The sequence below is a fragment of the Caloenas nicobarica genome, chromosome 3 (assembly GCF_036013445.1).
Source record: "Caloenas nicobarica isolate bCalNic1 chromosome 3, bCalNic1.hap1, whole genome shotgun sequence".
Classification (NCBI taxonomy): Eukaryota; Metazoa; Chordata; class Aves; order Columbiformes; family Columbidae; genus Caloenas; species Caloenas nicobarica.
The window spans coordinates 59,337,677-59,362,278 of record NC_088247.1 but is presented as its reverse complement, the minus strand read 5'-3'; the positions used below and the strand labels follow the sequence as shown (position 1 = coordinate 59,362,278).

Below are 24,602 nucleotides of genomic sequence, written 5' to 3'. Positions count from 1 at the left end.
TATTCAGCAAACACCACTTGTTCTTGTGACAGCTTCGTCCTCTATCTGCTTGGTTTTCTTCACCTGTAACTCGTTGCAGCCGCTGTACCAAGATGTGCCAGATGTGCAGCGTACCCCGAGAGCCACCACGTTATCATCAGACTGCCCAAAGCCCGGCGCCTGCTGTCACCCTGGGTGCTCTCCCCGTCCGGGCTGGCAATCCCCACCGGCCACAGCACCCCCAGCCGCTCTCCCGCTGCAGCCGCGGCCGGCGGGGCGTGGGGCGCTGCGACCGCCCCCGCGGGCCGAGCATGCTCAGTGGCGGCGGCCGGGGCTGGCGAGGTCCCGGGGCGCTGCCAGCCCGGGGGGCGGGAGGTGTAGCACCGCGCCGTCCGTTGCGGGCGCGACGCTCATTCCCCATGGGCAGCCGGGCGGCGGAGGGCGCGGGGAGCCGGCGGCCCTCAGGTGGGAGGCGGGGGACGCTCCGCATTTCTCCGGCGCTGGTCGGGGGGCGGCTGCCGCGCCGCGGGCTCTGCCTGCTGCGGCCGGGCCGGCGCTGCAGGGCGGCTCCGCGGCGCCGGAGCCTGCGCCGCGCGAAGGAGCGGGCGTGCAGGGGTGCGGGCGGGCTGCTCCCCGGGGCCGGGTCCCGCGGTGCCGTACCGGGGCTGTTCCCAGCGGGTGTGCGATCGCACGGCCGCCGTGCGCCCCGGGGGACGCGCCTGGTGCCGGGCCGGGAGCGCGGCGGGGCCGCTCCGGCAAAAGCCCGTGCGCTGTCGGGGTGGCTGCGGGCTGGTACCGGGCGGGTAAGGTGCTGCCTTTACGGCAAAGTCTGCCCTCCTGTACGAGAAGGAAAAGTTGTGAGGCTTGGTTGAGTTCCTCAGAGCCGGGAGGGTAGAAGTCTTATGGGGTGTTAATTTTCAAACCTGATTTGAAAATTCTAATTATATCAGTTTGTAACACTTCGGTTTTTTCATTTGCATTTTAAGACGATAGTATGCCAGAAGCACCTGCTGAGGAATCAAGAAGGCTTACGAGACAACAGCTATTTACAATGGCTGCAACAGCTTCTATAAACTTCAGTTCAATGATATGCTATTCAATCCTGGGACCCTTTTTCCCTGCAGAGGTAAACCAACAATTTAGCCAGCTGCCCTTTAGATTATTTTTTGCATGTTGAAACTTTTAAAAGGATCTCGAACACTGTGGGATATTTATGGCTATCTGTAAGCTCTTTGTGAGACTTCTCGGTTGTGGGAATTCATAGTGATAGCCTGATGTTGGCTAAAATAGGTTAGAGTGTATATAACGGTGACCTGGATCCTGTCCATGCACTAGTTCGTCTTCCCTGTGACTGCAGAGAAGACAGCAAGCCAATGATATGAGATAGAAGTTGAAACAGGTGCTTGGAGAAGTGAAATAGTTTTGGAGAATAGTGTTGCATAGCAGTTTGGTAGTAGAACTGAGATTAAAACTGTGCCTGTGTCCTGGCTTGCATTTCAGTGCCTTAGCCACTCAGTGACTTTATTTATAATTACCTCTCTGTTAACTCATGCTGGGCCGTCATTCACAGTGTTAAACTTCCTGACCTATCAACTGGGGGGAAAACAAAATATCTCTGCTTAGGTTGTGTGATTACAGTGTTTTAATACAGGATGGAAAAAAAAAAGTTATGGTGCATTTGCAGCAGAAGTCCGTTTTTCTCATGACGAAGTTGTTCCCAAGTATTAACAAAGAAACGTTAAAATTATTTTTGCTCTAAATATTCCTATGTACTGCTTGTACCCAAGTGTGTTTTGCCAGTTGGATGAGTAAAAAATTTGCTTGGTGCTTTTTATGGGAAAGCATGATACAGTGAAGGTAACAGGTACCTCTGCTCACTGCCCTCTCAGCATGCGAGGGATCAAAGCTCTGTAGCTAGCTCTGTTGCACACCAGCTGAAGCCACCTGTATAAAGTCTAGTGACTTGCTCGATAGTTCAGCAAACAGCACAGTGTTTCTATTCCTTGAGGAATGGCTGTTACTTTTCCTTTGATTACATATAGCTTAAACAGAAGTGCAACATGTCTTAAGGTAACAACATAGCAATTTTATGAGCCCCTACTGCCTTTGAGAAAGGAAAATGTTTTGTAACTGCACTGACAGAATTTTAAAAAATTGAAATGTACAAGGCATGCATGTTACCTCAAGAATTTGCCTCCATCTTTACACAGTTGTGATCTTTATTGCAGGCAGAAAAAAAGGGTGCCAGTAACGGTGTTGTTGGCCTGATTTTTGGATGTTTTGCTTTGGTCAATTTCTTGTCGTCTTTAGCCTTGGGAAATTATGTAAGTATGATTGAAGCTGTAACTTATTTCTGTGATAATACAGGTTGGTACATGAAGATGTTCTCTGAGGCTGAAAAAAGCAATGTCTCTCTTCAGTGACACTGCTGCAGGCTTGTGTCTGCAGTAACTGGAACCTGGCAGTTCAGTTGGAATCTGGTCTAGGTCTTGTCAGTACAACTTAAAAGTTACTCTTCTACAGCACTTGAGGGTGGTATAGGGTGGTGGACATCCAGCTGTTTTGTTTTATCTCGTTAACTGTTCTGTTTGCTTCGGAGTAATCTGCTGAACAATCCTCCTTTCTATTACCTCCTTTCTCCCTACCCCCCATTTTAGTTATTGCACTTATTTATATATTTTGTTTGCCTTCTTAAAGTGCGTGGGTTTGGGGTTTTTTTTGTGTGTTTGTTTTTTTTTCTTTAGCTGCACCCCTTATTTTCTGGTATGTTGTCTTTTTCTTAACATTTCCTCCTGTAATGACTCTTGGCTGCTTAACTTGGTTTCCACTTTATTACATGGCAGTATTAGATAAATATCTCCAGTTCTTGCAACTTCAGTTTTCCCACAGATTCAGGACTTTTCTCATGCTGGAGAAATTATTAAATTATATAGCTGTTTGTTTATATGCTGGAGCACTGCTGTGCATGCATTTTTGGCTGGGGCTGCTGAAGATCATACCGTAAGTTGGGGTTGCTGCAGTGTCTTTGCTGACCCCATGGTGGATGATTTTCTCTGGTGGTGAGGTGGCTCATCAATGTGTCACACAAGTGCCATTGGTAAGTCCAGTCACGATGCCTGTGATTATGGCACGACCCTCACCAAGTATTGTGCTGGGGGAGAGAGGATGAGCACACCATCCTCACTGCAGATGGGTGAAGTGAGCACCGATAGCAGTGGACAGTCCAGCAGTCAGAAATCCTGAGGGTTTCAGTGAAACTTGGCAAAATATGGGCTTTGGTAATAATGGCTGAAACACAGAGAGTCTGTCCAGATCTGAACAAGAAAAGAGTCTGAAATACTTGCTTTCCTTAAGGGAAGTTACAGAATGGAATAAGAAGCTCAGAGTTAATTTGTTATAGGATTGAGTTAGCTTTATGGAGTGGCTGTTGTCATCCTTTGCCCTGGTGATGGAGTCTGAAATGAAGGAAGGTGGGCGTCCTTTCCCTCATAATGAATGGAGAAGCCTGAAGCTACCATGCTTCCTTTGCCAAAGCTTTGTGCTATTAAAGGGTTGTGATAAGTTTGCTTTAAAATCAGGTTCCACTGACTCTTCTGAGCCATATACATAACAGATACTGCTGACTTGGCATCAGTGGCACTGCTGGAGGGGGTATGCGTCACTTTCTGTTTGTTTATAGCGAGGAATGCTGCAGCACAGCACTGTGAAATGGTTAACTGCAGCATTGTCTCACCGTTCTGAAAACTGGGTTAAGTCACTTAACCGTTTAGAATATTTTTAGGTTCAGTGTTGCATGAAGGCAAACCAGCAGGAGCAGTATCTCCAGATCTTTTAGTCACATATGCCCATAATATTTTGATTTCTTAACAGTAAATTACTTGGAAAGATTTTTGATTTAGGCTTGAACTAATAATATGTAAAATGGTATTTAATTTACAGCTTACGCATATTGGAGCAAAATTCATGTTTGCGGCAGGGATGTTTGTTTCAGGATGTGCGACCATTCTGTTTGGGTGAGTGATTTTTGTTGGTTGGTTTTGTTGTGTTTGTCTTTTAATCATTGTCATCCATATGAAAAGATGGACACAAAACAAAACTGGAAACTCTTGGACACATCTTGGCTGTTGGTTAGGTCACATAACTCTTTGCATCTTTATTTTTCATCTATCCCATGTAAAGCAGGATGAACACTTGCCCCTTTCAGTACGTTTCAAAGCCTGTTCAGTACTTTGAAAGCAAAGGAGGAAGATTCTACATATTTAAATAACTACCATAGTTGATGAACAGCAAGAAGTCTGTCAAAGTGCAGCAATAACAGAACTATTTATGTGTAATGTTTTAGTTATTCTTTTCTTAAAAATATAGAGTGCAAATGAGAAGCTTTTACCTGGCAGGCAGAGAAGCTAAGCCACTCATTTTAGCAAAATAAAAGTTTTAGTAACAATGAAGGAAGCTCTTATTAGGTAGTTGTAACTCATTGCATTGAAGTCCTTGCACAGTTGCTTGGAAAAGCTATGAAATACAACAGAAGATGGCTTTGGAGTTTTTCACAGGTTAGATTTTTTTGTGCTCTTTCTACCACCAAAGAAAGAGAAAAAGGAGAAAGCTGCCAGAAATAGTTTGGTAGAGTTTGAGTGACTTCACTGATGTGTTTCAAAAAGATGTGGCAACTGAAAGCATTGAGTGTCTCATAACTATGTCCTTTAATAAGTAAGAAATGATGCTTCAGAGCCTTTTGTAGATGACTTGCTGCATCCCGAGAGTTCTCCATTTATGTGATGGTTTGGTTTGTTTTGGTTTTTTTTCAGAATGCTGGACAAGGTGCCAAGTGGGCCAATGTTCATTGGTTTGTGCTTTTTAGTAAGAGCAACGGATGCAATGGGTTTTGCAGCAGCAATGACAGCATCATCTGCAATCCTTGCAAAGGCATTTCCCAATAATATAGCTACTGTCCTGGTAAGTGCAAAAACCAATGTTACAGCTAAGTACCTGCAATATGATAAATTGCCAGTAGGCAGCCTAAAACTAGGTGGAAAAAATCTACTGTGTCATATGCGGGGCATATTTGAAATCATCACATAATGTTTGTAATCTAGAATCACAGTCCTGGAACAAGTTTAGACCTTAGCATGACTCCAATTAGATATAAATTAGGCAGTGTGTATCAGTTGCTTATGTTGTGAAAATAGCTGAGGATTGATGGCAATAGTTATCTCTTCAGGTGAAATCAGACTATTAAAATACTAATGCAGCTTTTAGTAACTACTTCTACATGGATACTAAGAATCCATGTGGATTGATTCAATAAATTTGATTAATTCATTCAAATACTGTTGATTTAAATGAAAGATGCAAAATTGGAAACTACTTTATTTTTCTAATCTATTGATAAAAGTGATGCATGAGGAGAGCCAGAACTTCTTGAAATCTGGCCATCCACGACTCATTTCAATTGGAGATATTACCCTTATTTGTTTGTGTTTTATGGTGTTAGGAAAAAAAAAGTTTCGTATATAATAAAATGCTGCTTTCTCTTTTTCAATAAATTCTGGTTTTAATTCAAATATAGTCTGACAGAAATAACTGGATTAAACTTTAGTAAGTGAACAAACATTAAGAAAATCCTTCAGAACATTTAATAAAATTGAAACAGTGCTTTTACTAATATTGTTGTTAAGCTGCATAATTACTTCTTTAAATAAATGTCTATAAAAAGATGACCTCCTAACTAGCAAAAAACTACTGAATTGCATCTACAGTGATCAGCTGGCAATTTTTTTGGAAAGGAGGTTATACATTGTAATCGTTTTGGATATATACAGTCAATAAGGCTAGAGTTAGCTGTTTGCATGTTTTAAAATGTAACTTAATAGGTAAGTAAAGTAACCTTGACTTAAAGGGACTTTGTTATCTGTCGTATAAGACAACTTCAAAATAAATTAAATTCTGTGGTGGCAGCACAATAAACATGATGCAGAGCTGAAAATGGTATGTGAGGATGAAGGTCACCTCAAGACCATGATCAAAACCACGACACAGCTGTGGTGTGGTAGCTACCTTTGTTTAAAATCTAGAAAGAGTGATGTCAGAAGACAGATCACTTTTAAATGTTGGTCTGTTTGCCATATTATATACTCTGATATCTTGTTCTGCATGAGAATAAATGCTTTTCAAATTCATTCATGTAGAGTTACTGTCCTTAAATGGACAGGATGTTACTGTGAACTCTGCTTGTGGCAGAGGCAGAAGGCAGAAGGAAGAGCTGATTAGTTGAAGCGAGGTGCCTCCTATGTTAAAATCGTAAAGCCTGAAGGAACGGATGAGGGATTTTTAACCTTGTTTTCCATTGCCCTTCCTGATAGTGCTAGATACTGAGAAACACTTTTCCTCTCCTTACCCTTTTGGTACCAGTTTTCAGCCTGCCTTTTACTCCTTGGGTACCCTAGAGCATGATTGGGGAAGTTATTAAATGTAGACATGTCAGCCTTGTTGAAGTGAAAAGTTCAGCATCTGTCAACATGATTGCTCTGTTGGAGGAGGTATGAGCTTCAGAACAAAAGCAATATCACTTTTTTTACAATATCAGGTTTACCTTATTCTCCTCTGATCTGCAATAATGCAAAGCCTCAGCTTCCCTCCTCCCCCAATAATTAATAATTCATTAACTTAGAGGGGCTAAATGATGTACAGCCTAACTTGAACTGAAGTCTCACCAATCATAAATGTTTGTTATGGTTGGTGAGCAGCACAAATAAAAGCATTATTTGGATGCAGTTATGTTAACTCATGAGCATTCCATGTGTTGAAGTTTAGCAAAATGTCTCACATCTATCTAAAGCTATTTTTGAGGACTTGCTAGTTGTATACTGTTACTAATTATTCTTTTTCCTAGGAAAGGAAAAGTCTGGGACCCTAGACTGACCTAGGGTAAAGAACTTGCATATTGCTGACTGTGCCCACTCTCAGGCCATTTGACCACTCTGACTTGTATCAGTAAAATTACCGATGAGGATGAATTCCTGTACCATCTTCCTGGGTCCCAAAAGTTAGCAAAACTTTAAGCAATGATTACCACCAGCTACTCCTTGTTAAAAGGGGGTGATCTAAACACTGATTAGTCAAGTATTGAGGCAGATGTTGACAGTGGTAACTATGGTGTAACACAATATTTAAGTGTAACTGTATTATTGTACTTTTGAAAATTAGTATCTTATAAAAGGTGGCAGATTATGAAATTATAGCTAATATAATCAGAGTTATCCCCACTACAATTTCACTGTTGTCTCCTACCCCTAGTCAGTGAATCCAAGTGGTCAGTTATGGACAGAAAGCTTTAACTTGGCACATGTACCGCATTCTGTGGCATAATGACCTATCCAAATTGGCTTGTTTGGGTCCTCCCGCTCAGGTTGGACTTTAAGGCAGCAGGGAGACACGATCTCTTCAGCTGAGTTGTCCTACAGATGGTTTCCATCAGTAGAACATTTGTCTTGCCTCAGTACTGGAATATGTTAGGTGATGGCAGAGTGGCTGATGCTACAGTACTGGTGGTTCCCTGTATTGACGCGAAAGAGGTGATGGCTGTCATGCAGACAACTATAGAATTCCTTTTGCTGTCCCACTTTGTTAAGGTCACTGTGAGCCGTTATCTGTCTTAGTGATGCAGTGCCTTTCTCTTTTCACTAGCTTATTTTGCACTGCTCCTCAGAAAAAGTGATTGCTTTTATTGTCACACTAGAGTTTCACAGCATTCTGATTTTTTTTTTTTTTTGCTTGCTTTCTTTTTCCTCCTTTAGGGCAGCCTTGAAATTTTTACAGGACTCGGACTGGTGCTGGGCCCACCTTTAGGTGGCTTTTTGTATCAGTCATTTGGTTATGAGATCCCTTTCATTACACTGGGATGCATAGTGTTGACCTTGGTGCCTGTGAATATGTGCATATTACCAAAATATGGTAAGCACCCTGCTTCCTTCACTCACCCTAATTTCTCATGTATATAACTGTGGTTTAGGAAAATATCAGTTTCTGGAGTCTTATCCAACTCGGAAGGCAAAGCTTCAGCTGAATCAACTTGTGATCTTGATCAGGCCCTTGTTTTAATGCGAAATTAATGCGTGCAGATGGCCTGGAATGAATCCAACACCTCATGCCCGTCTCTGCAAACACTAAGAACTGTGTGTGGAAGTGAACAGAGATAAATTTTAGCTTTCTTTTGTCTCTTTAGCTTCAGGGCTTGTAAAGGATCAGTTATCTTCTTAGTATCAGTTTGTCATTTCAGCTAGTTGAAGAAAAGCCGGAAAAAAAGCTAGATTTTGCCTAGAACAAAATAACTTGACAGGTTTGTGGGGTTAATAGTGGGGGGGAAAAGCAGAATTACAGGGTGAACAAAAGGGATTGATTTGTACTGAATGGTTTGAGATCTGATTAATGTGAAGTAATGTTAAAATTAATAAATGGGGGGTTTAACTAAAGTGCTGGAAGTCATAAGTTTTATTACATTTTAGATAGACCTGTTTGGACATAAAGTTAACTTAAAGATAAGTCTTCACACGGTATCATAATTGCAAGGTTACGGTTCTGATAGTCTTTTCTATTAAAAAAGTGACTTTTAAATACAGTGAGTGTTTGTTTGTTTTCTTTTTTCCTATTAAGTATGAAAACATTGGAGTATAACTTCATATGTGCTGGTTTTTAGAAGAAACTTAGTCATTAACCATGTGCTGCTACTGCTGGCTTCCCCACCACCTCCACAAGCTCTGAAATTGTATGGACTCATGACGTTACTGGCCAATTTGAAACTACATTAAATAAATGTTACCTCTGAGCTGGTGGATGCTAATGAATGAAATTTAGTTCTGTGTATACTTTGAGACCATATTTGATTAGCAGAGCACCATCAGAGGAAAGCATGACTTAGAAATGACACGTAACCGTGACATCTGAAAGAATGTACTCCAGACTGCTGTCTGGAGTACAAATTGAACACATGAGAGATCCGCATGACTGGCTGCTTAAAAATTTGGACAAATCTGAACTGATAAATAGCAATCTTTTTATTTTACTTTCAAAGCATGTTTCTCTGTTTCAATACGAGTTGTTGCTTGTGTTTGTTTTGAGATATATCCATGAGATTTTCATTGCGTAAGGGCTAGTGGAGAAGTGGCTCTATTTTCATGTAGTTGGGAATAGTATATGCTTTTGTTCTTTTTAAGTTGGGGATTTGAAGTGTTGGAATCTAAATTGCCTACTCTTCTTTTATTCACCTATCAAATTTGGGATTTTAATATAAAAAATGGTATAGTACATAATAGTCTACTATTGACTTTCATTTGTTAGATAACAAAAGTAACAGGACTAGAAAAAGGGAAATACTGACTTATTTTCTGAAGCAAGATCAACCATTAGCTTATGCTGCTGAAAATAATGCAATTTGCCTCCCTTTTCTCTTGAAACAGATTCGATCCCTAGCAAGGACTCCTTTTGGAAGCTCGTTCTTCTGCCGAAAGTCTTACTTCTCTGTCTTACTATATTTTCTCTGAGTGCATGCTTGGGCTTTCTGGATCCCACAATGTCTCTATTTATCCTAAAGCAGGTAAGTCCTGTTAACATGCAGGGAAAACCTGACCTGCGAAGTAGTAAATAACTGGTTATAAATGTGGTTTAAATATCCCAAACAAAATTGAGCCTTATCAAAATGCACTGCTTTAATTAGCTGTTAATAATTTTTCCTTCTGAGATAATTTAGGCTTTTTTGAGTACAGTTTTGTCAGGTGGTGTCATTCCATGCCTAGAAATATAAGTGAAAGAAACTGAAGCTCTGCTGTTGACTTCAAATACTTGAAAAACCTCTGTGTGGTATCAGTAAGATACTTAAAATCATGCATTTCAGTGTTTTGACCTAAAATGTAGTTCTTGGATTGTCCTGTAATTAATGTGGCATATATGGTTTGGTTTTTTGTTTTTTGTTTTGTCTTCCCACAGTTCAAACTCCCAGCTGGTTACGTGGGCTTGGTATTCCTTGGTTTGGCGCTCTCGTACTCCCTGGCTTCTCCCCTCCTTGGCCTCCTAAGCGACAAACTGCCAGTGAGTACTACTCTGCTGTTTCTGCAGGGTTAGTAAAGCAGTCTGTGCATTTAGTTAAAACTGGAGGACTTCTCATATTGAAGCAATGGAGGTAGACTTGGTCCTGTAAGGGGATCTGCCTTTCAGGACCTTGCATGTGCACTGAATACTGCCCACCTGAAGGTCTCTTTTACAAGGTCCAGGTAATGTCCAAAATAGTAAAGGATGTCTGTATCCTGTAGTTGAAATGTGTTGAGCTTTTCCAGTGGACTCAGCACAGTCTAGTTCCAGCCAATATGGAATGGAGAGTAGGAAAACATGTCCTAGTTATTCATGGTTTTATCCGCATCTAATTCTGTCAGCTTTTGAGGAGTAAAAATATTCAGGTTAGCTGTATTGAGTTTGTCTCTTAAAAAGTGTAATATCCAAATTAAGTCAGCACACTGACTGACTATGGTTCTCTAGCTCTTAACTGCACCACAGAAAGAGACTTTGACAGTGATATACCTAAAACTGATTGGTTTACAACCACTGCTAATTGATCAAAGAAACTTACACTTTGAATGCTCTGAATGAAGGACAGTGCCAGTTTTCTGACACTTTTTATTTTCCCCAACACGAACTAATAGTGGCCTTTGTACATGAGAATTACGTGCAGTGCTACCTTATATTTCTTACACTAAGGAAGAGTAAGATATAAAATACTTTGCTAACAGAAAAGCACCCTTACTCAGTATCCTGAAGAATTCTGTATTAAGCAGCGGCTGCCAGGGATTGCATTGGTGGCAAGGAAATATGAATTCAGCTTTTCTTGGTGGTGTTCAGAACTGGCAGAGGAATTGTGTATTCCCAGTTTGTGTGTAGTGACGTTCTTTACAGGACACATACTTTTCAGGAAGGGAAGATTTAGAAGAGAGGTACTAAGAAAGACAGAATAGTTGCATTACAAATTCACATCTTTGAATTATGCAACTCTTCCTTTTCTTTCACAGTACCTCAGGAAGTGGCTGCTGGTAATTGGAAGCTTAATGACAGCAGTGTCCTTTTTCATGTTAGGACCTGCTCCCGTGCTGCACATTGAAAGGTACAGAACTGCCTCTTCTTGAACCTGTCACTTTATGAGATGTTTTTGTGATATGTATCATGACCATAGCTATGTATGTCCACAAGTCTATAATTAGCACCTCTGAGCATGAAACAAGGGTTGTTTGTTGCTTTTTTTTTTAACTTCTTACATGAGGCTATGAATATAAATCAGTGGAAGCATCTGAAAATTGAGATTTTACAGCTTTGTAAAATAGATCCATTTACTTTTTACTGTTAGTGTGTTTGCTCATGTTAATGTGTGTGGTGGGAAGAATGCTGCTTTTTCTTTTCATTTCCTCCAAATTCTGTGTCATTTTGAGTGCAGCAAAACAAAGTTCTCTTTCTGTTTTATTTTCCAATGTTCTCCGTTTCATCAGCGTTTCTTAATTATAAGCTTCATTTGCATGGCTGTACAGAAGTGTTGATTTTCTTCTCTCCATATATAGACTACTGAGGAGAATGCCGGGTTATAGCTTTGTTTTCAGCTAGCTAAATAGAGACAATACATGTTGCGCCTGAACCCTGTGTTGCCCTATCTCTGAAGTTAATTCACAGCAAAACACTCTGCTACATTTACAAAACAGCTGTACAGTCCTTTTGTCCTGGGTTATGTACTCTGTTAAAGATGATGATAGGCTTGCTGATGTGCAGAATTAGTAAACTCTTCCTTGACTTCTAATTTTTAAAGAAGATCATACATTTGAAACTGGTGAGATACTGCATTTGAGTTGGTGAGAAAAATAAATCAGTAAAATATTCAACATTCTTTAGCTAAGTCTATTTGGTTATAATGTATTAAGCTACAAAATTTTAGCTGCAAATCCTTCACTTGTGCAACAAACCATGTCTGGGGCTTGGACATAGGTATTGCTGAGTTATGCTCGCCTGTCTACCTCTTCTCTATGTGCTTCTCTTAAAATGAGCGGCATTTGGTGAAGAAATATTTAATTTGAGCACAGGATTTTCAGATTCTTATATAAAGGTTGTTGTGGGTGGGTTTTTTTGTTTGGTTTTGTGTTGGTTTTTTTTCTTTAAGCATTCAACTGTATCTTCAAGTCTTAGAGTTCAATCGGAGTTCTTTTTGGCTTCAAGTAACCTAGTTTTCTGGTCAGTCATGGAGAGGTGATATAAGTCATCAGTCAAATGGGGTCTTTATTTGAAAAGAGTCTTCAGCAGCTAACTTCTTTTAAATGCCTCTTTTTCAGTCAGCTGTGGATGTTTGTGCTAATGCTGGTTTTGCTTGGGTTTTCCATTGGCATGAGTGCTATCCCAGTGTTTCCAGAGATACTGCACTGTGCATAGTAAGTAACTCAGTCCAACACATCTTTCATGTTACTGACAGTAGGAAACTGCAACTGATTTTCAGCAGTGAATATGAAAGGGGGTTTTGGTGTGACTTTTCACCCTCCTCTTTGAGATAAAGGCAACAAGTAACACTAAAATGCTTCCATTACTTTTGTTGTCTTAGTTTTTTCTGACTGAGCAGCCCAGTCATTATACTCCAAATATAATTTTGTAAATGTTGTCTATCTCAGTACTATGGACACACTGAAGCCCATCAGACTTTGGGTCTCATAGCATGGGGTGACCTGTGTGTGATTTCATATACATGGGATTTATTTCAACTTCTGAAGGCAATTCATAGCAAGCATTTTTCACTGGATTTTCAGGCTGCATTTGCTTTAACAGCTGCATCTGCAGGAGTCGTACTTGCTCAAAGTACAAGGTCTGTAATGTGGTTTGGCAGCAATGACCTAGAAGGGTCTTGATTTACTCTTATTAGTATGTTCCTCTTGGAACAGGGTCTTCTTAAAAGCCACCTGTCACATCAGAGGTGAGGAGCAGAACTGCAATCCTTCAGAGAGGCAGCAAAGAACAAAGTACTAACTAAACAGACATGATTCCACTGTACACTTTTGCTTGTTGACTATGTATGTTGGTAGTAAATTGAAAGGAGGAGGAAAAACTCTCTATGGAGAATGCTATAGACTGAAACACAATTTATTGTACTACTCTAACTGGTCTGTCTTTTTGCAGTGAGAATGGATTTGAAGAAGGTCTGAGTCTGCTGGGACTGGTGTCTGGGCTCTTGAATGCCACGTGGTCCCTTGGGTAGGTACATAGTCATGTATTTGTAAGCTAGGAGTGTTTGGTTGTTCTGCGCTATTGCCACATGAAATCTTGCTGCATTATGACCAGAAGTCTTGCATTGCAGCCCTTGTGTTGACCTTGATTCAAGAGGTTCTTTCTAAACAGGTGCCTCGTGGACATGTTTTAACAAAGCTTTTTACCCAACAAAGGAATGGACTCTGAACTTGTCGTCTTTGAAATGTAAAGCCCTGCATATCAAAAGCTGCAGTGATTAAGTGGATGTTAGCATGCACTTCTGTGTGGTTATTTTTGTTGGCACTGAAATATTAAATGCTTAATATAGAGAGAGGTGGACCCTAATATATTTACAAAGCTAAGTCTACCACATGGTATCTGCTCCTGACTAATTCTCTTCTCCATTTTTCATTTTCTGCATTTCCTTCTTTTGTCTGGGACAGCTTAAGGTGGAATCTTCTTTTTCAGCCACAGCCATTATTTAGGGTCTGTGTTTGCATAGCTTAGGAGAGTGTATTTGTGTTTATTATCCAGTGGTCATCACATAAATAAGTGAAATAATAATAAATAAGTGAAAGGCACTACTGGCTGAGTGAAGCTTCAGAGTTGTCACTCTGTGAAGTGAGAGAGTTCTGCTATTGACGGCCCCTTCCAGGATTTTTTTATCTGTCCCTGTAGTCCTCTGTGCCTGCAGGTGGCTTCCAGTGGTATGAATTTGCACCATTTTTCCAACCTAATTGAAATTCTAGCTGTCCTGCTTATTTGGCGTAGAGTTCAGTACAGATATAGGTTTTATGAAGTTACCAAACAACAGATTTATGCTGTTATCAAACATGGTTTTATTATGTGACTTGCTTCCAGGAAGTGTCTCTAGTTTTACACAGTTTTGTCCCTTTCTGTAGTGAGGTAGCTTATCATGTAAGACCTTTTATAAAGTGATAGCAGCTGCATAACCTTTCATGGCATTCTTAGGCATGAAGGTACAGGGCAGTTACATACAGCTCAACCTTGCAGTGACCATGTCTGTCACAGTGTGCCTTCCCATCTGCCTATATCCGTCAGTCTTTTGCCTTGACGTTTGGAAGGTTTACATTTTGAGGTATGAGAGTTTAAGTTTCTTTTACGGTAGAATTGATTGGTGTAGATGTCCTGTTAGAACATGTTAGAAGATGTCCTTAATGGGGCCTCTAAGCCATTCCAGATACAGAAAAAAGTGCATTCAGCTTTCTGATATGAGTCCTGTTTCTGGCTGAAGAGGTAACTAGACAGGTTTACTGGGGCCATGGCAAACAAAGAATTAGTACTTATTGTGGATTATAGGAAAGTTAGGTCTGTAGAAGACAATCTCTTTGACAGATGAGAGAGAATCAGTGGAAGGAGGCAAGAAAACACAATAAAGTTTTCTGAGAATATGATATGATATCTTTTTTGTTTGGGATGCCAATACCTCATTTCGATTTTTCGCAGGGCATTTGCAGGTCCCACTCTGGGAGGATTTCTCACTGAAAAGCTGGGTTTTGAATGGGCCTCAGCCATCCAAGGAGGATGGGCACTGTTAACTGTAAGGAATTACACATTTTTTTGCTTTTTATATCTATTGCAGTTATGAGCTATTGCATAACCTTATTATTATTATTATAACAATTGTAACTGACTGTTTCCTCAAAGGGTCTTGTAACTGGAATATTCTATATCACTGAGGCAACAAGGAGAAGGTATGCTGAGATATTTTTTCTTTATTTTACTTGCAGCCATATAAAGCCAAACCTTTGAAAGCTGTGATTCCATTTTTTTCCTCACTGTCAACCTGATAGTGAATTACAAGATAAGCAGTAAAAATATAGCTTAAATACTTTGTCTGTATGCTTTCCTAAATCCCTACTGGCCTAAACAGAGACCTAAACCGGGCAGTGCCTGTTCTATACAGGCAAGAGGACTGTGGCATTAACGAGCAAGCCTTACTGATGGTTCCTCCAGGAGGGTGTCTGTGAGCTGGAATTGGCGAGGTGGTTGCATCCAGAGGGTAGTGGTCAATGGCTCAATGTCCAGATGGAGATCAGTAACAAGCAGTATCCCTCAGGGTTCTGTATTGGGACCAGTATTGTTTAATATCTTCACCAATGACATAGACAGTGGGATGAGTGCACTCTCAGTAAGTTTGCAGATGACACCAAGCTGAGTGGTGCAGTTGACACGCCTGAGGGACGGGATGCCATCCAGAGGGACATGGATAAGCTTGAGAAGTGGGCCCATGTGAACCTCATGAGGTTCAGCAAGGCCAAGTGCAAGGTCCTGCACCTGAGTCAGGGCAACTCCCAGTATCAATACAGGCCGGGGCATGAAGGGATTGAGAGTAACCCTGTGGAGAGGACTTTGGAGTACTGGTGGATGAAAGATTGTACATGGGCTAGCAATGGGCGCTTGCAGCCCAGAAGGCAAATTTTCTTGGGCTGCGCCTAAAGGAGTGTAGCCAGCAGGTCAAGGCAGGTGATTCTGTCCCTCTACTCTGCTCTGGTGAGACCCCACCTGGAGTACTGCATCCCTCTCTGGAGCCCTCAGTAGAGGAAAGACCTGGACTGTTGGAGAGGGTCCAGAGGAAGGCCACAGAAATGATCAGAAGCCTGGAAAACCTCTCTTTTGAGGGCAGGCTGAGAGAGTTGGGGTTCTTCAGCCTGAAGAAGAGAAGTCTCCAGCGAGATCTTATTGCGGCCTTTCAGCACTTAAAGGGGGCTTATAAGAAGGATGGGGACAGCCTTCTAGCAGAGACTGTTGCGATGGGACAAGGGGTAATGGTTTTAAACTAAAAGAAGGGAGATTCAGACTAGATGTGAGGATGAAATTTTTTACAGTGGGGGTGGTGAAACACTGGAACAGATTGCCCCATCCCTGGAAACATTGAAGGTCAGGTTTGACAGGGCTTTGAGCAACCTGGTCTAGTTGAAGATCTGGGTGACTGACCATCCCTGGAGGTGTTTAAAAGACTTGTAGATAAGCTGCTTAGGGACATGGTTGAGTGACAGTGGTAGGTTAACAGTTGGACATGCTGATCTTTTGGTTTTGCAACCAAAATGATTCTATGATACTATGATTCTAAGATGTCCCTGCTTACTGCAAGGGCATTGGACTAGATGACCTTTAAAGGTCACTTCCAACCCAAAATTTTCTGTGAAATGATAGGTGTGAAAGCAATAGTACATGGTTCTGTGCAACAGTGGGGAACCAAATCCAGTTGTCCACACAGCTCTTTCCACATAATGTGTGGCTTCTTTACTATCTTTGCTATAATGTTGGAGTTGCATAGAAGTATCTAGAGAATATTAAACTGGTTTCTTCCTTCCTGTTCCTTTCTTTGTGCAAACAGTTCCAGTTCCAGCCTGCAAAATCCTCCTGGTAATAATGAAGAGAGAAGTCATCTGATGGGCAATGAAACGTAGCCAGGAATACTTTCAATTCTCTGTTTACTATTGTGGTTTAACCTAGTGCTGAGATCAGTGGACTTGAGTCACCATCCCTGGAGGTGTTTAAAAGACGTATAGGTGAGGTTCTTAGGGACACAGTTTAGAGGTGGACTTGACAGTATTAGGTTAACGGTTGGACTTGATGATCTTAAAGGTCTTTTCCAACCAGAACAATTCTATGGTTCTGTTCTATGATTATTAATGGAGCTGGAATATGTGATCCTGTAGTGAATAACCAGCTGTGGTTTAGTTATAGTTGTGTGAATGTTTTGAAGCACCAAACACTGACTGCCTTTCTTTTGGAAGACCTCATGTGGATTGGCTGAAATGATGAGTAGTTCTCAGATGTCAGCCTGTTTAATTGTGTTCCATGTACAGTACACCACTGTATGTGAAGAGATGTTTTCAAACATCTGGTTTCCGTATGTGAGCCTGCTGTGCATTATTCTTGGGTAAAGCTACTATTTTGCTACCATGATTTTCTGTGTTTTTTTTAAAGAAAGTACCTTATCTTGTAATACTTTGATAACATAAAATGTTCAAAACAGAATTTGAAATGACAAAGCATTAAGCACAAAATTGTTTTCAGTAAAGCAACTTTTTTTTTCTTAAGTTCTGTGAATTTTCTTAGACAACGAAAGTCTAAAGGACTTTGTGTTTACCAGCACTTGTATTATCTTGAAAGTGCCTGAAAACAAGAGGCCAAGGTAATGAAGAGAAGACTTCGTCAGCCCTGGAGGAGACTTGGCATTGTGTGTGTATGTGTATATACATACATGCACAGATGTATGTATGTTTGTATTGTATATGAGGACTCAGCTTTGTGTATGTGAGATCTGTTTTACTAATAAATGCCGGCTGGAATGTTTGTACTAATTGCTTTTGCAACACTAGATTTATCGAAAGTCTAAGGCTACTATTTTCCAACAATGGGAAATAAAAAAATTAATCTCCTCACCACATCCAGATACTCGACAAAAAAAGTCCCTCAAGGGGAACCGAGACAAAGGCATGCCTGGCAAACTCATGCTGACTTCCTGACCTTGGTTTCGGCAAAAGTTTTTCAGTTTATCCTTCAGCCCAGAAGTGGGTCCTAGAAGGGGTTCTCTGTGGTACCCATTTTTCCATAAAAAAAATTGTCTAGTCCTAGCAATTTCCAAACTGTTTCTTTTGTGAGTAGCTACTGGAATTTACATGAGAAATACTTCTTTCTCTGCCAGAGCCCTTTCTGTGGAACTAGCAAGAACAACTGCTCTTGTAGCCAGCTGAACTGTGAAGTATCAGGGTACCAAAGGGCAAGCTTCCCCTGGGAACGTCCTGGCAATATAGCTCTCTTTCCTTTTGTATCCTGAAACCGGGAATGTACAGCTCAACCTATTATGAAATGCCAGTGCCAATGGTGAGGCAGGTGAGAAGGAGCTGAGAGGTCTGGAGGTAGACACAAGGTGCACAAGATGCAGATCTGTGGATGTGAGACTTAATTAGCTCTTTGTGGAATGACTTGTTCTCTTACTTGACTTTTGCCGTTAGGACTTGAAGGGGCTGGGATTACCAGCACAAATGTCATTGAAATTAATGAGCTGTCCTCCAATGCATGAACTTCATCAGACCTCCAGTAGAAACTACATAGGCTTAACTAACCCCTCTAGCTTTCTGGCAACACATCATCTCCCATCTTCATTCTTTCTCATACACAATGGAGGTGAAAGAATCCTGAAGAGGAATCTTTGCTTCCAGGTTTGTTGTTCAAATCAGCTCGCACGTTCTCCAGCCATGATTATCCAGGTTTTCTGGAACCACGGTTAGAGCAGCGCAATGGAATCTCCTGTGGGAAACTCAGCAACCTCCTGTCTAGTGCTGTACTTGTCTCATGTGGTGGCAGGTCTAAATACCCATCCGCTGTTACCAACACAGTTGTACAGTCTGTGAAGCTGTGGTGAACAGGGACTGTGCCAGGTACAGCCAAATTACACTTGGCTAGATCGGAGCAGCCCTGAGCTGGGGTGGCACAGGCAGTGCCCAGGTCACAGCAGGAAAAGAAGCCAGCTTTGTGTTACTGCAGCAGTGCCATGCCTGAATCGTTTGCAGATCTGGCAGGTGAAGTGTTTCTTCGGCTGCAGCACAGTGGTGACTTCTGAGTCAGTGATGTAAGGCAGAATTGCTCAATGCTGGCGACCCTCTTGCCTTTGATGTTTCAAGACTTTCCAGGCAGGGTGATTACATCTCCTGGTGTTGGCTTTCTGATACTCTGGGGAATTCCCAGGTTTTGTGCAAGACTGTCCATTATAAAGGCCTCCATCTTTGCTTGCCCCCATCTTCCTCTTGGGTGACATCCAGACACCAGACATGGGGCTTCCGAAAGCTTGTGCCTCTGCTGTGCTCTTGGTGCTGTGTGCTCTAGGGGCCTGTGCCCTGGACAGCTGCATTGCAACCATCTGCGAACACAACGTGGTCTTGTCCAAGGACTCTGAAGTGCCCGTTTCTCCTGAGGAGGTCTTGGTGTTGATGGACAAAAATGTGACAATTTTGGAAGTGGCCATCAAAGAAGCAGCCAGACAGGTATTAATGACAGAATTAGAGATGTTAATTTTGCAAAAAGCTGACCAGTTATTCATTTTCTTGATGGTGTGTTTTGGTTTCATATGTTGGTACCAGGGTGCCCATATCATTGTAACTCCTGAAGATGGCATTTACGGCTGGGTCTTCACAAGGGAAACAATATACCCTTATTTGAGGATATGCCAGACCCGCAGGTGGACTGGATTCCGTGTGTAGATCCTGGAAGGTAGTGTTCCTGCTGTGTGTGGGGTAACAGTCCGATGGGAAAGATGGGAACCTTTAGGAGTGGTTGTTGATAGTTTTAAATGTCTTGGAACAACTGCTGTGAAGTGAAGGCAGGTTGGAAATCATGTGGTTACCATAAATAGCTTCAGACAACTTCCTTCATCATTTTTCTCTGTCATTTTTTCTCACTGTTATTGCTTTGATTTTAGTTAGTGTACTTATAAAGGTTGAGATTTGTTTTAAAAAAAAAAAAAAAAAAACAACAAAAACTTTAAAAAAATCTACGTTTCAGTAATGTATTTCATGCATGTTGTAGAAAATGTTTAAGATACAGGAGAATTAGGAATATTTGTGAAAAATAATAGCTACTACTGAAAGGCAATACTGCACAATTTCAAACGTAAGTTTTTGAATCATGACTGGTAGCTTTTTTATTCTGTCAAGAGCTGAAGCAGAAAGCTGAGATCAGCCCATATGTCAATGTTACATCAGTGCTGTGCCACACGCTGGCAGCAGAAGGAATACCTGAAGGTGCAAAGTTTTGCTTTCACTGCGAGGAAACCCCTGTGTTCCTCAGTTAGTGTGAGGTGTAACCAGAGTTTCAGCACACTAATCTTTGAAGCATAAAACTACTGCTTTCTGTTGAATAACAGAAAATGATAGTCTTGTATCAGATATGACTAACTTAAACCTATCATTCTTGTAATCTGTATTCTTAGTGCTGGCATTTCTATGGATTGACTGGTTTTGATGTTTCCTTTCCTTTCTTCCGCGTTGTTTAGGTTTGGTCCCTCACCTCTGCTGGAAAGACTGAGCTGTCTGGCAAGGAATAACTCCATCTATGTAGTTGTGAATATGGGAGACAAGAAGCCCTGTAATTCCAGTGATCCAAGGTGCCCAAGTGATGGCCTCTATCAGTACAATACCAATGTGGTCTTTGACTCAGAAGGGAGACTGGTGGCTCGTTATCACAAGGTAAGAGGATTTTACAGTGTTCAGGAAGTGCATGATCCTTGGATGATAAAAGATGTGAAACAAGCTGCTTCCCAGGCTTAAATGTATTTGGCCATAGAGTCGTCATACAGCAGGTGTCAGAGGGCAGGTGAAAGCCACTGCCTTAAGATATCTCAATTCCTGCTATTCTGAATTTAATAGCCAGTCATTAAATGAAATTAATTAAAACTCAATAAGCCATCTATTTTTACTGCTTCTCAATAGGAAGTGACACTCGTGTCCTAAACTCTTGCTAACTAAATACAAATCCCCCTTACGAGTATAAATCAGAACGGTGGATATTTGTGCTTGACTTCTCTTGCAGTAGTATGAATTCTCCTTTTCAAAATTAAGATTATAGCACATTCACAAAACATACTCTCCATTACTCGTATTTAAGTTAATGAGTATTATATTCAATATTAGTCCAATTTAAATGGTTAGATTTATTTTCTAATTTTTTTTTCCATTCCTTCCTTTCCATGAACAGTACAACCTTTTCATGACAGAGAAACAGTTTAATTACCCTAAGGATCCAGAATTTGTGATTTTCAATACATCCTTGGGCTACTTTGGCATTTTCACTTGTGCAGACATACTCTATCATGACCCAGCTGTGGTCTTGGCAAGCAGATTTGAGGTTGACACCATTCTGTTCCCAACCGATTGGGTTAACACTCTTTCACTGCTGTCGGCAGTCCAGTTTCACTCAGCATGGGCCATGGGAACGGGCGTCAACTTTCTTTCAGCAAATACGCGCAACTCCACTTTAGATATGACAGGTAATGTGATATTGCTCTAATTGGTCTTCTTCATGTGGGCAACATGTGTATCTATGTAGTGCAGTTGACCTGAGCAGAAATTCCCATCAGCTTTAGGCATGCATACACATGTCAACAGGGTTAGGACAAGAGAACTTTTACAGATAAAAAGGAAATCAAAATGTGATATATAAGAACTCAGAAATGCTTAAGTTGACTATACCACCTTTACTTACTTGTTAAGTGATCAATCCTGAGAGTTTATGGATGTGATTCTTCATCTTCTGACCCTAGTGTTTATGAATGTTTTGGTCATGTGAAGGCAAATACTTTTTTCTCTCCACTAGGTGGAAACCTAACTCTAAGAAATGGTCTTGTGAGTCCTGCAAGCATTGCTTCTCGGTTGGAGACCTTGTGGCAACTTTTCTTTGCAGGCTCTATTTTTACTGTATAGTTTTCCTGAGCAGATGCCAGAAGTCGAGCACAGGTTTTGTGGGTATTTGCTTGCAGAAGTGAGAGGAACTTACTGATGTTGCTAAAATGTGGCCCTAAACTTTGCCTTCCAAATAAAAGCAAATGTGGGCTGTTCCTTTAGTTCTCAGTCATTGGTGACCCTACGTTATAAAATTCATATTCTTTAAGGATAGGTTTTACTCTGGGATTTAAAGGTTTATGTATTTATTTAAAGGACTTGTATAAAGATGTAACTTCCGGTAATATATTTTCCTTACAGATTTTTTTTTTTGACTTGACAGTGTTACCATTCATTTTAATCAGAAATACTGATTTCTGATGCAACTAAACTCAATGAGGAATATATAGCTTCAGGCACCTAAATCATATATAACTACATATAATTAGCATGTTCTTCTTGTCACTTAGAATACGTGAAACATCAGAGTTTGATCTACTTTACATTGAATGCAAAAAGCATTAGGTTAGGATTATAGTCCATGAAGGCTTAATTTAGGTTCAAGACAAGCTGATAAACATTAGAATAAAATTTGGCACGAGTTTAATTAGTTAAGACTGCTTACTTATACCATGCACTTGCTTTCAGATTAAAAGCTTTCTGGTGTTATGTGTTTGCAGGGAGTTGCCCCAGGTGGTCCAAGAGCATATTATTACAATACAGAAACGGAAAATGGTCACCTTTTGGTGACAGAACTGAGTTCACGCCCACGTCTGTCTCCTGACTATCCTGCTGGTGTTAACTGGAAATTTTATGCCAGCAGGATCAAACAGCTTCTGTCAAATGGCCACAACTTCAGTGGGGTCATTTACCACGATCTCATCTCCTTCACAGAGCTCACTGAACCTGAGGGAAATCGTACCATGTGCCAGCAGGACCTCTGTTGCCGTCTGAGTTCAAGATGGCACAGGTGCAGAAGGATGACATTTATGTTTTGGGTGCCTTTGATGGGCTACGTGTTGTTGAAGGAGAGTATTATTTGCAGGTAAAGTTTTTCTGTTCTTATTTGGACAGTGGGAAGGCTGCAATACTCTCTTTTCAGCCCATTTGCATTTGTCTCATTTTTGACTTGAGGGGGTTTATGAGGAGGCATTTTTTTCAGGTTCCTCTGAAAACATTTGTTTTCTTCATTATGTATTTTAACTACTTCATTAGGAGTGTTGGTCGTGCTTCTCTGTCTATGTTTTAAATGCTGAAAGTCAAGATCCTGAGTCGTTTCTGTGCTATAACGCTTCAAGGAGATTTCCATATATGTCTACAAAAGGGAGAGAAGATCAGAATTCTCCCTGTCTTCATAGGGATGCTCTTGTCACAACAGAGAGCTGTTTCCTACTCAGTGGATTGTGTCATTGTGCTGATGTGATTCTCCTACATGTGCTTATCTAACAAAATTAAGAAACTAAATACAGATACAACCCTTGTATCCACATGGCTTGACAGTATATTAGTTCTTTTAAATTTCACTGTTAGGCTTTTTTTGGTGTGCCATATCTTTGTCTTTTCTCTATATATTTAGAGTATTCCTCCTAGTGTAGGCAAGTATGGCTTCAGTTTTTTAGGAAACTCAGCCAGAACTGAAGTAACTTACACAGGTCTCAAACTAATCCACATCTATGACGAAACGCATATGTATTATGCATGAACATACAAGTAACTTATAAACACCTGTGTATAAACAGACATAGTGCGTTGCTGTGATGCTGGCAAAGAACTATATTTTTACAAAGTTTCAGGTGCCACCTATAAATCCTCTTGGCACAAATAAATGAGTAGATGTGTTTGATAATTTCTTCATGATGACAGCTTTTCTTACCATCATGTTCAGCTCTTGATTGTTGAAAGCTTAGCAGTATTTTGCCTTTCTGTGTCCTCCTCCCCACAGGTCTGCACGCTGCTCAAGTGCAGGAGCACAGACCTGAACATGTGCGGGCAGCCGGTGGAGACCGCGCAGACCGAGTTTGAGATGATCTCCCTTAGTGGCACGTTTGGCACCAACTATGTCTTTCCAGAAGTCTTGTACAGCGGGGTGCAGCTGGCCCCCAGAGAGTTCAAGGTAATGGGACACACTTGTGAGTTGTCAGACTTGTAAGACAAATGCCAAGAAACCACTGCAAGACACAGGAGCATGTTGGGAGTTCTCAGTGTCCTGTATTTCAGTAGCTGGTATGAGTTCAGGGCAGCTTTATTTCTGCCTGATTTTCCTGGTTGCATTCATGCAGCACGTACATTTTGCTGATTCCCTTCTTCCCCGTCCCCTCAAATCCCCTAGAACAAGATCTTGCTCAAGACAAAAATGTAGTTTTTTTCAGACTTTGTGGTAGCTTCGAGTGAGCTACCACATCTACCAATTAGGTCAGCATTAATGATTATATCATTTTGTGTTTGTCATACAACAGTACTGCTTTGCTGATGTTTCTATTTATTTTACTTTTCTATAACTAGGTGCTAACTGATGGACGTCTGATAAGTTGGAGTAATACATCAAAGCCAGTTTTAAGTGTAACACTCTTTGGGAGATGGTATGAAAAGGACCCTCCACACACACAGCAAGCTTCACCATGATTTCACTGCAGATCCTTTAAGATCTCATATGCTTGTTTCTACAGCACTAATTAATCATAATTAGTTATAATGTTAATTCATGTTAATTAATGTTAAACCCATAATTATAATGGCATTCTGTTTCTCAAGGTGCCTTATCTAACAGTATAGTCATTGCATTGATTTGTTGACTTGATTTTGCAGCAAAAATAAATTACTCTGCTGGGCAGTTCTGTATGTGTTTTTATAGGATAGCTTTTGATTGTCATAGACCTGACCTTGATCTCCCTCGGGACAACTGAAAATAAATTCCTCTGACTTTAGTGGTGTAGGATTCAGGCATGTTGCAGTGGGTTATGG

The 24,602-nt window shown here is 40.9% G+C and overlaps 2 protein-coding genes across 3 annotated transcripts; both read left to right on the top strand.

Moving 5' to 3' along the window:
- The first annotated feature begins 313 nt into the window (after window positions 1–313).
- Window positions 314–17,567, top strand: SLC18B1 (solute carrier family 18 member B1). Of its 2 annotated transcripts, XR_010605891.1 has the most exons (15): window positions 314–444; window positions 966–1,105; window positions 2,208–2,303; window positions 3,919–3,992; window positions 4,788–4,935; window positions 7,776–7,932; window positions 9,435–9,571; window positions 9,961–10,062; window positions 11,034–11,125; window positions 12,333–12,428; window positions 13,165–13,239; window positions 14,701–14,794; window positions 14,902–14,948; window positions 16,595–16,769; window positions 17,377–17,567. XR_010605891.1 is itself a non-coding variant. In XM_065630358.1 (14 exons), exons 1-14 carry the CDS (start codon window positions 399–401, stop codon window positions 16,665–16,667), a joined length of 1,377 nt encoding a protein of 458 aa, XP_065486430.1. In that variant the 5' UTR covers window positions 314–398; the 3' UTR covers window positions 16,668–17,567. The 2 variants fall into 2 exon arrangements, 1 of the variants encoding a protein (XP_065486430.1); XM_065630358.1 differs by having other exon boundaries at window positions 16,595–17,567.
- Window positions 17,568–17,657: 90 nt separating this feature from the next.
- Window positions 17,658–24,263, top strand: LOC135986436 (pantetheinase-like). The gene is given in 9 exon segments (XM_065630359.1): window positions 17,658–19,250; window positions 19,347–19,419; window positions 19,422–19,476; window positions 20,258–20,450; window positions 20,959–21,255; window positions 22,322–22,592; window positions 22,595–22,686; window positions 23,584–23,754; window positions 24,144–24,263. Coding segments are annotated over 9 exon segments (1,485 nt in total). The 5' UTR covers window positions 17,658–19,037.
- The last annotated feature ends 339 nt before the right edge of the window (window positions 24,264–24,602 follow it).